The following is a 15,574-nucleotide window of genomic DNA, read 5'->3' as shown; positions in this document are numbered from 1 at the left end:
GAGAAGAAAATGTGATTCACCTCTACACCGCTATGCAAAGAGCCAGAGAGATGACATATTTGGTACAGTCCAATTGAAATGCACATATTTGATGAGAAATACTTTCTGGAGTGTATGTGTGTTGTAAATAAAGACCTGGATTTGTGGCTGAGGCTGTCAGTGTGTAGATCTCCCACACTGCACTGGGGCTCCCGACAGACCCACACAGACACCGTCCTCTCCCAGAGGGTTATAAATCAGAGTATAAACAATGAACATTAAGTGAGTCTAGCCATCTGGTCTCCATTACACTCCCCTGACCTGCACTTTACCCTATCCAGCTATATTAGATACTGAACAAAAATATCAACAACATGTTGGTCCCATGTTTCATGATCTGAAATGAAATGTTCCACACACACACACACGACTTATTTCTCTCAATTGTTTACATTCCGGTTAGTGAGGCTTTCTCATTTGCCAAGACAATCCATCCTGACAGGTGTGGCATATCAAGAAGCTCATTAAAACAGCATGACACACAGAATTATGACATCCCTTCAAATTACTGGATGCAACTATTTGAGCCACACACATTGCTGACAGCTGTATAAAAATCGAGCAAAGTGGCAACGTCTAGGAACAACAATGGCTCAGCTGTGAAGTGGTAGGCCACACAAGCCAACAGAATGGGGACCACTGAGTGCTGAAGCACGTATCACGTAAGAATCGGCTGCCCTTGGTTGCAACACTCACTACAGAGTTCCAAACCACCTCTGAAAGCAACGTCAGCACAAGACCTTTTTCTCGGGAGCTTCATGAAATGGGTCTCCATGGCCAAGCATCCACACACAAGCCTGAGATCACCACGCGCAATGCCAAGTGTCGGCTAGTGGTGTAAATTGGATTCTGGAGTAGTGGAAACGCGTTCTCTGGAGTGATGAATCACGTTTCACTATCTGGCAGTCTGACGGACGAATCTGGGATTGGTAGATGCCAGGAGAACGCTACCTGCCCGAATGCAGTGGCAACTGTAAAGTTTGGTGGATGAGCAATAATAGTCTGGTGCTGTTTTTCAAGGTTTGGGCTAGGCCCCTTAGTTCCAGTGAGGAGAAATCTTAATGCTACAGCATACAATGACATTCTAGACGATTCTGTGCTCCCAACATTGTGACAACAGTTTGGAGAAGGCCCTTACCTGTTTCTGCATGGAAATGTCCCCATGCACAAAGCGAGGTCCATACAGAAAAAGTTTGTTGAGATTGGTGTGGAAGAACTTGACTGGCCTCCACAGAGCCCTGACCTCAACCCCATCAAACACCTTTAGGATGAATTGGAACGCTGACTGTGAGCCAAGCCTAATTGCCCAACATCAGTGCCCGACCTACTAATGCTCGTGGCTGAATGGAAGCAAGTCCCCGCAGAAATGTTCCTTCATCTAGTGGAAAGCTTTCCCAGAAGAGCCTATTTAGCCTACATTTGTGAGTAGATCTGGATGTGTGCGATTGATTAATAGGTGTACATTAGGGTTCCCCTATAGGCAGTTTTCTGAGCAAGGTAATCTCTCAGGTGCTCTCACCTTGCCCCTGTCTGGCCAATCAGACCCTCTGGTGGAGGAACCCCCTGACATTGCTCCTCGTGGCACAGACAGGTCCAGCCTTCCCTGGCCTCCGCTCGCTCTCAGTCCCGCCTCAGACAGCAGCTCTCTCAGCCTCTGGTAGTCCGGACGTTCCTCATACTCCAGAGCTTTGACACTGAGCAGGAAACTGGCCAACTCATCTGGGAGAGGAAGAGGGACAAAAGAGAGAATGTGCAATAGTCCCACTCCGACGTATCTGTGATGTTTTAACACTGGCTATGTGCCGTGTGATCTGCGTGTTTCAGTACACAGAAACCGTCACCCCTTACTGCAACTAACATGTCCAGCTACCTAGTGTACCCACACACACTGTGGTTGAGTGTGTATCACACTCATATACAATAGGGTTGATGCATGTCCTGGGCCTTATCTGTGGCGACCAGCCCGGCCCTGCCTCTAGAGGAGGTGTAGAGAATCATCCCAGTCAGTCATCACCATAAATCACATAGCCATAACCTCAGAGACGTGACCTCTGTTTACAGTACCAGAGATAACAACAATAGAGTTTAAGACATCTCTCTGGGATGGATAATGGAGTTGTGGGAACATATTTCAAAAAACCCTCCTAAAAATGTTTCATTCCCTTCTGGGACAAAGTGGTGACTCTGACTACTGGACAAGTACTGACTGGTACGGAGGCCCTCTCACTCACCTGTGCAAGCTCCACCCACCGACAGCTCCTGCACCGAACCAGGTAGATTACCTATGAGTCTGAAAATAGAAACAGGCATGAAATAGAGGGGGAAAGAGAAACAAGGGTTTAACTTAAAGACAACAGACATACTGTAAGGACAAAGTTTTGAAGGGTCTGTCCTATATCCGAGAGATATACTTTGTCAATTAATGTGGACACAGGTTCGAACATCTCATTCCAAAATCATGGGCATTAACATGGAGTTGGTCCCCCCTTTGCTGCTATAACAGCCTCCACTCCTCTGGGAAGGCTTTTCACTAGATGTTGGAACATTGCTGCGGGGACTTGCTTCCATTCAGCCACAAGAGCATTAGTGAGGTCGGGCACAGATGTTGGCCAGTTAAGTTCTTCCACACCGATCTCGACAAACCATTTCTGTATGGACCTTGCTTTGTGCACAGGGACATCGTCATGCTGAAACAGAAAATGTCCTTCCCCAAACTGTTGCCACAAAGTTGGAAACCCAGAATCGTGGAGAATGTCATGGTTTGCTGTAGTGTTAAGATTTCCCTTCAATGGAACTAAGGGGCTTAGCCCAAACATTGAAAAACAGCCCCAGATCATTATTCCTCCAGTTGGCACTATGCATTTGGGCAGGTAACATTCTCCTGGCATCTGCCAAACCCAGATACGTCCCCCAGACGGCGAAGGGTGATTCATCAGTCCAGAGAACGCGTTTCCACTGCTCCAGAGTCCAATGGGGGGCAGGCTTTACACCACTCCGGCCGACACTTAGCATTACACATGGTCATCTTAGGCTTAGGCTGTGAAAATCCATTTCACGAAGCTCCCGATGAACAGTTCTTGTGCTGACGTTGCTTCCAGAGGCAGTTTGAAATTCGGTAGTGAGTGTTGGAACCGGGGACATAATTTCTACGTGCTATGCGCTTCAGCACTCGGCGGCCCCGTTCTGTGAGCTTGTGTGGCATACCACTTCACGGCTGAGCCGTTGTTGCTCCTAGACATTTCTACTTCACAAGAACTGCACTTACAGTTGACCACGGCAGACATTTTACAAACTGACTTGTTATAAAAAAAGGTGGCATCCTATGACGGTGCCACGTTGAAAGTCACTGAGCTCTTCAGTAAGGCCATTCAGTTTTGTCTATGGAGATTGCATGGCGGTGTGCTCGATTTTGATACTCTATATACACACACACACAAGTATGTGGACAGGTGTATAACAAAGCTCAGGAAATATATATTTTGACACATTTAACCCCTTATTTTCAACACAAAACTACCTCCATATTTTATTTTTTAACTGGTACCAGGTTACCTTCAGACAAGTCACGTGACAAACACCACTGTAGCTCGGCCACCGACATATTCTAGGTGGGTGTGGTGAATTGAGACGCGGTCCATGCAAAAAACAACATCCCTCTAGCTTAAAACTGACGGATTTTGATGGGGATTTAACACTAAGGATCAATAGGAAGATTGAGAGGGATCCAGAGAGAGGGTGGTCTTTACCTGGTCTTGGCCTCTTGGACCTGTATAGGGTTCTTGAGCACAGAGTCCCAGGGCAGCGCCCCACACAGCCAGTGGAGCAGACAGAAGCCCAACACCTCCAGGTCTCCACGTCTCGATGGAGCTACACAGAGACAGAGAAGAAGATGATCAGAACCTGGTTTGGGAGGATAGAAACAGCTTTGTTTAAGGGGCTGTGTTCAGAGGTAAAACAGTATGCAAAGAGAGGGTAAGGAGGATGACAATTATGAAGGGAGTGTTAGTCTTTCAACTTTTCCTGTGCTCTGCAGACAGACAGGGCTTTGAGGAGAGGGCCAACATTTTATGTCAGTTTTCCTTCTTCTCTGGCCTGTTCCAGGAAACTGGATCCTTGTGGCCTCTGACATGATTCAGAAGCCCGCTGCACAACCTAAACACACACACACTCGATTGCTCAAACACCCCCTAAGGCAGTAAACCACATATCTATGCCCAAATCAATACCACAGGTTACAGAAGTCGACAGGGTGCTGTGCACTGGGGAGATATCTAAATACTAAATACTGATGATGGCTAGACATTAACCTCTAGACTTGCCTCGTAAACAATGCCTTACACCTAGTTTTAATACAAGTGAACAAACCCTGCACTGAGAAAGTGTCTTTATGAAAAACTGTGGGGAGTTCATCAATACGTCTGGATTGAGTGCATGTGAGGGGTCGAGCCCGAGGAGTTTTAGAAGCTCAATACTGTAACGGCCGTGCATCTCCGGAGAAATTACCCATCGACTGACTAGCTTCGTCAGAAGGAGAAATCTCGAGCCAGATCCATGGCTAGCATTGATCCCAGACAGTGTTCCCAATTAAATAGGCTGCTGCCACAGTGGCTGCCAGGCAGCGGCACCCAACAGGACAGCACTACTGGCTAGCCTAGAGACGGACAACAGGGGTTGGTTGGTTGGTTGTAGTTAAATGTGGGTTGCCACTGTGTCTGCCTCGGTTGTTGCCTTAAACAAGCGGCTTAATCACAAAAATGTTGAAGTAATTTACTGAATCAATTATCGCAAGAGTGGAAGGTGTAAAGTACTTAAGTGTATAGGTCAGCATTACAGTATATTTGTTGCTGCCACTTCTAATTAAGCCATTGTTGTAAACAATTATATAAAGCCTCATTGATACTGAGAGGCAGATAAGAGGGAATAAAGATGAAAAACACAAGTGACATCAGCACTTAAAAACTACGCCAACTCCCACAGCCACAAAATAGATTAACAATTAAAAAGATCAACAACTACGTTAAGCACCAGTGGCGTGCTTTGACCATATTGTCCCTGTTCACAATAGCTTTTCCTTTGCTGTTTGGTCATGTATTTATGAATCTTTCCCTAATGAGAAGGCAGCACACACACATACAGCTCTCTCTAATGCACCCACACATTCATGCATATGCTTGCGTGTACGCACACGCATTCAGGCACACGCATGCGTAGGCACACATGTTTCTCTCCTATTGATATTCAGATTTTCACTCTTAACACGCTCTTTCGGAATCTCCGTGTTCCAAAGCATCCTGCTCCAATAGGTGATAATTAGCTCAGAGTTCAGTGATGCCTCACTCTGTTCTATCTCCACCCTTGTCATGGCAACATCTACCCAGCGAGGGTGATGATAAGATGGGAGTGTGGGATCTTGAGCAAAAAGTAGTCTTGTAGCTCGTCAATCTGCTTGCATCTCGATTTCCATTTGACCCAAAGGAACTTACAACGTGGAGGTCAAGTAAGACCAGCCATCATATTTAGCCACCTGGAATATCATTCTGGTTTGTTTATCAACTGTAGACAAAAAGGGAAACGTTACCTGATTGACTCATTCCAATAGTAGAGTACTGTAGGCCTAACAGAAGTTATTACATCAAAGGACTGATGATTAGAAGCATAAACACATACCAGACAGTTTTACAACAACAAAAATTGGATCGCTCCTACAGACAGTGAGTCACGTGGCCGTGGCTTGCTATATAAAGCACGCACAGGCATCGAGGCATTCAGTTACTGTTGGGTTGAATGTTAGAGTGGGCAAACCGAGTGACCCAAGCAACTGAGCGGGTTACGATCTTTGGTGCAAGGTGTGCCGGATCAAGTATCTCAGATACGGCGAGACAGTGTCTATGGTTTACAGAGACTGGTACGACAAACAAACATCCATCCAATATATTGGTCACATTCACATATTTAGCATTTGTTTATTGCGGGTGTAGCAAAATGCTTGTGTTCCTAGCGCCAACAGTGCAGTAGCATCTAACAATTAACAACAATACACAAATCTAAAAAGAATGGAATTAAGAAAAATATCAATATTAAGACTATCAATGTCGGAGTGGCATTGACTAAATACAGTAGAATACAGTATACACATATATGAATAAAGCAGTATGTAAACATTAAAGTGACTAGTTTTCCATTATTAAAGTGGCCAGTAATTTCATATCTATGTATATAGGGCAGCAGCCTTTAAGGTGCAGGGTTATGTAGCTGGCTATTTAACAGTCTGACGGCCTTGAGGGAGGCAGTGTGCCCCCGGTGATGTGTTGGGCAGACCATACCACCCTCTGGAGAGTTCTGCGGTTGCGGGCTGTGCAGTTGCCATACACCGTCTGTGTAGGTGGACCATTTCAGCATCTGTGATGTGTACCAGGCGGTGATACAGCCCGGCAGGATGTTGCATCTCCCCCACACTGTCTGTGTAGGTGGAACATTTCAGTGTCAGTGATGTGTAGGCCGAGGAACTTGAAGCTTTCCACCTTCTCCACTACTGTCCCGTCACTGTGGATGGGCGTGCTCCCTCTGCGGTTTCCTGAAATCCACCATCAGCTCCTTCGTTTTGTTGACGTTGAGGGAGATGTTATTTTCCTGGCACCACTCTGCCAGGGCCCTCACCTCCTCCCTGTAGGCTGTCTCATCATTGTTGGGAATCAGGAAAACGACTGTTGTGTTGTCTGAAAACTTTATGATTGAGTTGGAGGTGTGCGTGGCCACAGTCAAGGGTGAACAGGGAGTACAGGAGGGGGCTGAGCATGCATCATTGTGGGGCCCAAGTGTTGAGGATCAGCTAAGTGGAGGTGTTTCCTACTTTCATTACCTGGGGGGGGGGGGGGGGGCGTCAGGAAGTCCAGGACCCAGTTGCACAGGGCGGGGTTCAGACCCAGGGCCTCAAGCTTAATGATGAGATTGGAGGGTACTACGGTGTTGAATGCTGAGCTGTAGTCAATGAACAGCATAGGTATTCCTCTTGTCCAGATCGGATAGGGCAGTGTGCAGGCAATTCCGTCTGTGGACCTATTGGGGTAGTAAGCGAATTGAAGTGGGTCTAGGGTGACAGGTAAGGTGGAGGTGATATGATCCTTGACTCATCTCTCAAAGCACTTCATGATGACAGAAGTGAGTGCTATGGGGCGATAGTCATTTAGTTCAGATACCTTTGCTTTCTTGGGTACAGGAACAGTAGTGGACATCTTGAAGCAAATGGGGACAGCAGACTGAGATAGAGAGAGATTGAATATGTCTGTAAACACTCCAGCCAGCTGGTCTGCGCATGCTCTGAGGATGTGGCTAGTGATGCAGTCCGGCCTGGCAGCTTTGCAAGGGTTAACACGCTTAAATGTCTTACTCAGTAATCTGTGATTGTCTGTAGATCCTGCCACATACTTTGTCTGTCCACTTTGTACTGACAAATGCTGCCTGTTTGACTTACAGAGGGAATAACTGCACTGCATTTGACCATATTCCTAGTCACCTTGCCATGGTTAAATGTGCTGGATTCGCGCTTTCAGTTGAGCGAATGCTGCCATCTATCCACGGTTTCTGTTTTGGGTAAGTTTAATTCATGGTAGGAAAAATATCCCCTACACACTTCCTGATGAACTAGGTCACCGAAGGGAGGGCATTATAGGTATTTCAAAAAGGTGAATAGCAGTGATCTAGTGTTTCCCTAAGCAAGTACTACAGTCAATGTGTTGATAGAACCACGGTAGCGTTTGCCTCAAATTTGCTTTGTTAAAATCCCCAGCTACAATAAATGCGGCCTCAGAATATGTGGTTACCAGTTTGCATAAAGTCCAGTGTAGTTTTTGAGGGCTGTGACTATAACCAAAGGTAATTCTCTTGGGAGGTAATACGGTCAGCATTTGATTATATTCTAGGTCGGGTGAACAAAAGGACTTAAGTTTCTATATATTATCACAATCACACCATGAAGCATACACCCACACCTTTCTTCTTTCCGGAGAGTTCTTTATTCCTGTCTGCGCCATGAACTGAGAACCGAGTTGGTTGTATGGACGGGGACAGCATATCCCGAGAGTGCCATGATTCTGTGAAACAGTATGTTTACAGTCCCTGATGTCTTTCTGGAAGGAGATCCTCACCCTGAGCTCATCTACTTTATTATCCAAAGACTGAACATTCAAAAGTAAAATACTCGGAAGCGGTGGATTGACTGTCCACTCCAAATACCTCTTCTCTGCCGGCGCCGACATTGAGCAGCCTCTGGGATAAGTTTGATTGCCCAGGGGGTACAAACAAAGGATTCAATTCGGGAAAGTCCTATTCCTGGTGAGATACCGCCGCTCTGATATCCAAAAGTTATTTCCGGCTGTATGTAATAACACGAAAACATTCTGGGCTAATAATGTAAGAAATAACACCCCAAAAACAAAATACTGCAAAGAAGCAGAGCGGCCATGTGTGTTGGCGTCATTACATTGCCAGTCCAGTGTGCAAAAACAGCTCGTTGATGAGAGGTTGAAGGAGAACGGCAATCGTGCAAGTTAACAGGCAGGCCAAACAGACAAATAACGGCACAGTACAACAGCGGTGAGCAGAATGGCATCTCGGGACACACAACTCGTTGATTCTTGTCACGGATGGGCTATTGCAGCAAATGACCACACTGGATTCCACTCCAATCAGCTAAGCAGCTCCAGTGGGCACGCAAATCACCAACACTGGACAACTGAGGAATGGAAAAACATTGCCTGGAACAGGACAGCGAGTTCAGTTTACTTGAGTGGCCTGCACAGTCCCCAGATCTCAACCCAATAGAACATCTTAGGGATGGAACTTGCTGTACCACCATCCAATCTGCAGCAATTGCAATTGAAGAATTCAGGCTATTCTGGAGGCAAAATGGGGGGGGGGGCAACCCGACAGTAGATGGGTGTATGTAATAAACTGGCCAGTGAGTGTATATTTTCATCTTATACCTACTTTAGTTTGTAGAAGATTCATGACCCCTGGGCTATAGAAGCAAAGGAATGATTCACCTATACAAGAGCGTCTACTGTTAAGTGAAGACCAAAAAGTTGGAATGAGGACCATATGCAACGACATACAGTATGTGACATGAGAACAAATTGCACTAGATGACAGTGTGTGTGTACTTCTATGTAGGTCTGTAAAAGAACAGACCGGTGTTTAAACCAGTCCTGTGATTTAAATGTCATTCCTATCCAACCACTTGTTAAATTAAATTCACAGCCATAGATCAACGACTCGGAACATGTTGAAGCATGTTCCGCCTGCCACATTTTAGCTTGTATGCAACTGTGAATTACATGGGCCCAACATACACCTCTTGATTCAGAGAACCGAACATAAAAACACAAGCTCAGCATGTTAACCCCCACCACCCTCTTCACTCTATAAAAGATTAAAATTGACGGGTTTGCCTTTATCAATAACGCTGACTAAGCATCTTGTCTGTTTTCCTTCATATGGACAGCATTGATTGAAACAGTTGCATGGCGATTAGGGAGTCTTCGCCACACTCGTTCAGCATATCGAACTCGGCACCGTCCTCCGCTCTTAGCAAACAGAGGTTATCAGTGGCCAGTCCCACTCTAACCAAACATCAAAGCCTTAATTAATGGGGGATGAATACACGATGCAGGTTATGACTTTAGCTAATTAGGGGATTTTTTTTATGGAGTCTGTGTCGGGGAATACGAGGCCGAGAGAATCAATGTCCAATAAAAAAGGACCATGTACGCAATTTGCCAGCTAATGTGTTCCCTACTGAGGGCGGTTTTATAGCAAGGAACGAAGGGGGGGGGGGGGGGGTTCACTTTATGCATTGATAAACAAGTACACTGCCAACTGAAAGATACAGTAACGCAGTTAGTATACATCAATACGAGATCATTGGCCACACAGTCAAGACAAGTGAGCTATTGTCCACCAATTATTGTATGTGTACCCAGAAACCTTGCCCTTTCACTACACAATAGTTGTTGCCACCTGAAACTATGAGTGTTCATATCAATGAAATCCCACTTTACCGACTCCATTGTGAGCATCTATGCTGGTGTACTCTATGGTTCCGTTGTGTCCCTTTTTTGGGTTCTTTTTGTACTCTTTGTGTACGCCGTCTGGGCTGTACCTGTAGGACAGGCCGTAGTCAGCCAGGTACACCTGCAGTACAGGGAATAAACAGACAGTATGTGTAGATAACAGTCAGCTCACCTACAAGTAAAAAGCTTAACATATACATTGCTCAATGTTAATATAGCTAGTAACGGTCTTCTACGTATGTTTTATACACAGTACAAGAAATGCCTTGAATACACATGCCTACTGTTCTGAGACAGTGCTAACGCTAACCTTGTCAGGGTCTGTGTGACCAAGCATCAGGTTGGCAGCCTTTATGTCTGCATGGACATACTCGTTGTCATGGATATACTCAAGCACATCCAACTGTAGGAAGACAAAGGTGAAATCTTTACATTCCATCTTGGAAGAGGATGTTTTATTAATATTATTTTAATTAATGCCCAATTTGTAAGTCGCTCTGGATAAGAGCGTCTGCTAAATGACTTAAATGTAAATGTAATGTGTTTTATTATTGTTTTATTTATATTTTACGTTTACTTTAGTTTATTTAGTAAATATTTTCTTAACTCGTATTTTCTTAAAACTTCATTGTTGGCTTGTAAGTAAGCATTTCACTGTATTCGACGCATGTGACGAATCCAATTTGATTTGAACAGAGGGAGGGACTCACCAGGACACGTCCTAGCTGTAGTACTGTGTGCTTCTTCAGCTTGCCACCGTTTCTCTCACACACCTTCTGCAGGTCACTGCCCAGGCGGTCCATCACCATGAACCTGTACCTGGATTGTAAATAAGAATTTGTTCTTAATCGAGTCACCTGGATAAAAACTGTACATGTTACAGGGCAAAGGTCAAGGATAAGAGGTAAAATCATCTAACACTTCTCAACCACAAAGCAAGGGATTATTAATGCCTTCACCATGACCATCACTACACCAGTCAGTGTAGTGGCTCCAGTAGTACCTGGTTCCGTTGTGTTCTGCCAGTCCTGATCCCCAGTATGCAGGGATGCCCAGAAAATCCAGTGTCTTGCTCCTCATCCACCTCTGCACTGAAGCAACAGCAGGACAGAATTACAAGGGACAAAAATGGTATCTTACATACTATATTTAGGGAAAGGGAGATACCTAATCAGTTGTCCAACTGGAATGTATTCAACTGAAACCTGTCTTCCACATTTAACCCAACCTCTCAATCAGGTGAGAGGTGCGGGGGGGGGGGTCCTTCAGCACCCTGGGACAGAACAACCGGTTTCTACTTTGTCAGCTCGGGGATTCGATCCAGCAACCTTCCGGCAACTGGCCCAACGCTCTAACCACTAGGCTACCTGCCGCCCCTTTCCACAACGTATTTTCACCAGTGCAACGATTGCACCTATTGTTTTTCTATAGAAATAATGGACACAGTAAGAGTGCAAAAACAGATATTTGCTCTTTAGCATTTTTGTTTTATGAATTACTTGTTGCTCTCAGTATTTACCTTCATGCCATTTTGTTTCATTCCATCTGAAAGGTAGCAGGTGCACAACTGGTGCTGAGCAAATATGGCCAAGTGCCCAAGATACGATCCTAGAGGACCTAAGCCTTTGGTCTTAAAAAAAAGTGGTGCAACAAATTAGGACGCGATGTGGTTTTAATGACTGTGGATTCAGGTTGGACTGTCTGAACTGTTCACAAAAACACATATGACCACTTAAAGACAGAGGAAATAATCATGCACTTCTAAATCACAGACACAGAAACGCACAAGGTGAACAGGAAGCCTGTCTTGGAGTGCTGGCTGGCTCTCCACCAGACTGGCAGGTGGTCAGGGGCCCAGCAGAGGAGCAGGCATCATTATGTGGGATTGGGTCCCTCTCTATGAATTAAGAGCTCAAACAAGCAGGGAAGGGGCTAACTGCCACTGAGGTGCATGTTTGCTTTGGCTTATTAATTACACCAGGCAGCAGTCTTGGGCACTTCATCAGCCAAGTACACTCCCGCTGCACTGGGCCTGGCCGCTCAAATAAGATGTAGCCTAAAATAGGTTTGGTTGTAACCACACAGTATGTAGCCTATATTGGACATAGGTTATGAACTCTTAGTCATATTTCTGCTACATCATGATGTTGACTGATTGAATTTGTTGATACTCACTGTTCTCAGGTTTAGCTGCCCTCTGATAGAACTTGAGCTCAGAAAACAGAGGCCCATTCTCATGGTACTCCTGCAGACAATGGAATAAGAGGGTGAAATATGAGTAAATGTGGAAATGGAAATGCTGAGAACCGTTGCATGTGACTGCCGTACAATTATAGGTTTATTTATAAGCATATTAACACGCCACTTCCTTATTATACCTTCCCATATCCACGAAAAACCCAGTAAGCAGAGAGCAAGCCAGAGAGAGTTTCACAGCAAATTATTGTGGTTAAGTCAAACTGTCGATCACATCTGGAGTTCTCTCTGAACAAATGGCAAAGCGTATACAGTGATAGAAATGCCCTGACTCACAACACAGCCATCCCTGTACTCACCACTTTAATCACAAAATGAGAATCCTCCCCAACAGGCATTTCCATGTCCTGTGAAGCTGAAGGAAAAAAAGGGGAGAGAGAAAGGTAGGAGATGGGGAAAAAGGAGGGTGCGAGTATGTGAGAGAGAAAAAGGGGAGAGGAAAGGTAGGAGATGGGGAAAAGGGAGGGTGTGAGTGTGAGAGAGAAAAAGGGGAGAGAGAAAGGTAGGAGATGGGGAAAAAGGAGGGTGTGAGTGTGTGAGAGAGAAAAAGGGGAGAGAGAAAGGTAGGAGATGGGGAAAAAGGAAGGTGCGAGTGTGTGAGAGAGAAAAAGGGGAGAGAGAAAGGTAGGAGATGGGGAAAAAGGAGGGTGTGAGTGTGTGAGAGAGAAAAAGGGGAGAGAGAAAGGTAGGAGATGGGGAAAAAGGAGGGTGTGAGTGTGTGAGAGAGAAAAACAGAAAAAAACAGGGACACAGATAAATAAACCGTGATAAACATGACAGTAATTTGGCATCAATCAGATGTACTCCAGTTTTTATGCTGTTGGTAATGCTTTACACCCAAATCTGTGTTTCCTGGTAAAATAAATTGGGATGCGTGTGTTTATTTGAGAATCTGTGATACCTTGACAGATTGACATACTCGTCTGGTTACTTACCTAGGTAGATCAATCCAAAACCTCCTTGGCCAATAATTCTGCCCAGTTTCCATTGCTTCTTCTCAGTGTCGATCAGTGTAAACCCGTCTGGTAGGGGTGCAGGCAATGCTCGTTTCCTAGGAGGGGCCATGGGGCTAGCCAGCAATGGGAACCTATTTGGGCGTAAAAGAGAGTCAAGTTAGTTGGCTGGTAATAGTAACTTATGGTACAGACCGACTATTGACATGTGGTCAACAGATGCAACTACAGCCACCCAGCTAGCTTGCAAAGTAGAGAGAAGCTATATAGTCCCGTAATAAATCCAGAAACAAAACTGGAAGTCAGTTAAATCTGGAAACTGGCCAGCATATTAGCTAGCTAACGTAGATAGCTACAGCAAGCTAACAGAATATATCGAATAAACTAGTTAGCTCTCCCTACATATAACTAAATTAGCTAGCTAGCAAAACAATATATTCGATTCATTTGGCTCGGTGGCATTGCACAGTTCAGTGTCAACTTGTTCTTAGCAAGATACCCAACTAGAAATCTACTATAAAAATGAAACATCTGGCGATACATTACCATCAGAGTTTGGATAATTTTCCGTGAAATGTCTCAAAGATCTAGGAAGCGATAGATCTGGATATTCAACCGCCAATGAATGCTATCTAGAGGCGGGACGATGACACAGCATGTGCCGTACAGGTTCACACTGCTGTCAGTCACCTTTAAAACGTCTGACCTGGGATGCGTTAAGTGGAGTACAACGTTACAGAACGTTCTGGTAAAACTGTGTAGAACAGAAACGCTATGTCATTTAGATTAGGCCAGGGAGTCGTATCAATTTAATTGATATATTTGTAAGAAAGACACGTAGGCAGGCGGCCAAATTACGAACGTGCATGAAGATGGCAGAACGCAGATATGACGTCAATGTTTTAGCACTATCCACTGAGTTTTTAAACTACAGGTTGGGATATGGTTCAATGTGTTAATAAATCAGCACAAACTACTTTTTCTGTATTTCAAACTCCCAGCATCTTGAAGCTGAAATTGGGATCATGTATATCCTCTTAATGACCAGACAAAAAAGAGTAATGGAAAGCAATGTACAATATATTGGGAATTTAGTAAAAGGATGCATTTGTGGTACGCGCATGGGGGCAGCTAGCCCAAGAGTGACGCTAAGGAGCCTACCGTCACTCCTTAAGGTCCAAGGATCTTATGTTATTTTCAGAGGTGGATTGACTGGCTGCCAAAACAGCCAAATATGCCATCTAAACTCGAATCGAATGTCAATTGCGATATGATTATAAAAACATAAAGCCCTTAACTTTCATGTCATAACACAATAATTATACCAATCAAAATATACACTGTTTTAACCGTCTTTATCACAGTTGCAGTGACAAGTTTCTGGCGTCCTTCCATTACGCACAAGTGTTCAGATCATGCTAAATAGCTCATTAGCACAGGTGGTGCTTCGGTCTTCCATAAACACGCGCTGTGATATGGCCATCTGGGAACACTAACCATAACCTTATAAAAGGTGAGTATTAATTAAAAATATTGTTTTTTGAAGATGATTTCTCACTGATATGAAAGAGTAGGTCCTAATGCTTCCAAAACCTTACTGCAAGTGATGCATAGTAACGTTCAGACCGATCATTGGGGATCTTAAAACTCCCCCCTAAGAATGACGCCTTCGTCCAATGATTTATGTGTAATGGGCCTGAGAGTCATCACGATCAAAGGTTAAGGGGCCGCGATCTTTATCCACCTCCGCTATTTATTTATTTTTCCCCCCAAGATCTTTTTCAGGGTTAATCTGATTGGTCAAAATACCAATTAGTTAAAACAACTATCAGAATTTGAACTGTCTGTCTTTCTGATTGATGGCACTGATGGAGTGGAAGGAGGGAGTCGTGGCACCAGGAATCCAAGTCTATATTTTTCTTTTCTTGGAGGGCTCAAAAGGTAAAAATCTCGCAGAAACTTTGTACAAAAATAGTGTGACCCAGCCCTTGATCATGACTCCGTTCCATTACATTACACATAAGTCATTGGACAAAGGCGTCTTTTGTAGGGGAGAGTTTTGTAGAAGGGTGGGCTGGAACAGTAGCCTGATGTTTGGGAAAGATTGAGCCGTGAAGCTCTGTCTGAACAGTAACACGCATTGCTTGCGGTATGGTTTTGTAAACATAAGAACCTTGTCTTTCATATCAGTGAGAACCAATTTTCAAAGAATTAAAGGTTAAATTGATACACACCTTTATGGGGTTAGGGTTCTCACGC

General features: G+C 44.6%; 1 protein-coding gene across 3 annotated transcripts in view; it reads right to left on the bottom strand.

Annotated features, from left to right (window-relative positions):
* vrk2 (VRK serine/threonine kinase 2) overlaps nt 1–15,574 on the bottom strand; it is an 18,264-nt gene extending 2,690 nt beyond the window's left edge. The window contains exons 1-11 of one of the 3 annotated variants that reach the window (XM_046336135.1): nt 15,550–15,574; nt 13,298–13,449; nt 12,662–12,717; nt 12,282–12,351; nt 11,110–11,197; nt 10,817–10,925; nt 10,417–10,509; nt 10,095–10,227; nt 3,786–3,906; nt 2,271–2,329; nt 1,559–1,758 (exon numbers count right to left, since the gene is read on the bottom strand). In XM_046336135.1, coding sequence (XP_046192091.1) covers nt 1,559–1,758; nt 2,271–2,329; nt 3,786–3,906; nt 10,095–10,227; nt 10,417–10,509; nt 10,817–10,925; nt 11,110–11,197; nt 12,282–12,351; nt 12,662–12,717; nt 13,298–13,427 — 1,059 coding nt within the window. In that variant the 5' untranslated portion in view covers nt 13,428–13,449; nt 15,550–15,574. Of the gene's footprint in view, nt 1–1,558; nt 1,759–2,270; nt 2,330–3,785; nt 3,907–10,094; nt 10,228–10,416; nt 10,510–10,816; nt 10,926–11,109; nt 11,198–12,281; nt 12,352–12,661; nt 12,718–13,297; nt 13,450–13,861; nt 14,003–14,476; nt 14,502–15,549 lie in introns of those variants that run through there. The other 2 variants (XM_046336136.1, XM_046336134.1) reach the window with 2 other exon arrangements.

The sequence above is a fragment of the Oncorhynchus gorbuscha genome, unplaced genomic scaffold (genome assembly GCF_021184085.1).
Source record: "Oncorhynchus gorbuscha isolate QuinsamMale2020 ecotype Even-year unplaced genomic scaffold, OgorEven_v1.0 Un_scaffold_942, whole genome shotgun sequence".
NCBI classification, from domain to species: Eukaryota; Metazoa; Chordata; class Actinopteri; order Salmoniformes; family Salmonidae; genus Oncorhynchus; species Oncorhynchus gorbuscha.
This window is presented reverse-complemented; position numbering and strand designations above follow the sequence as displayed.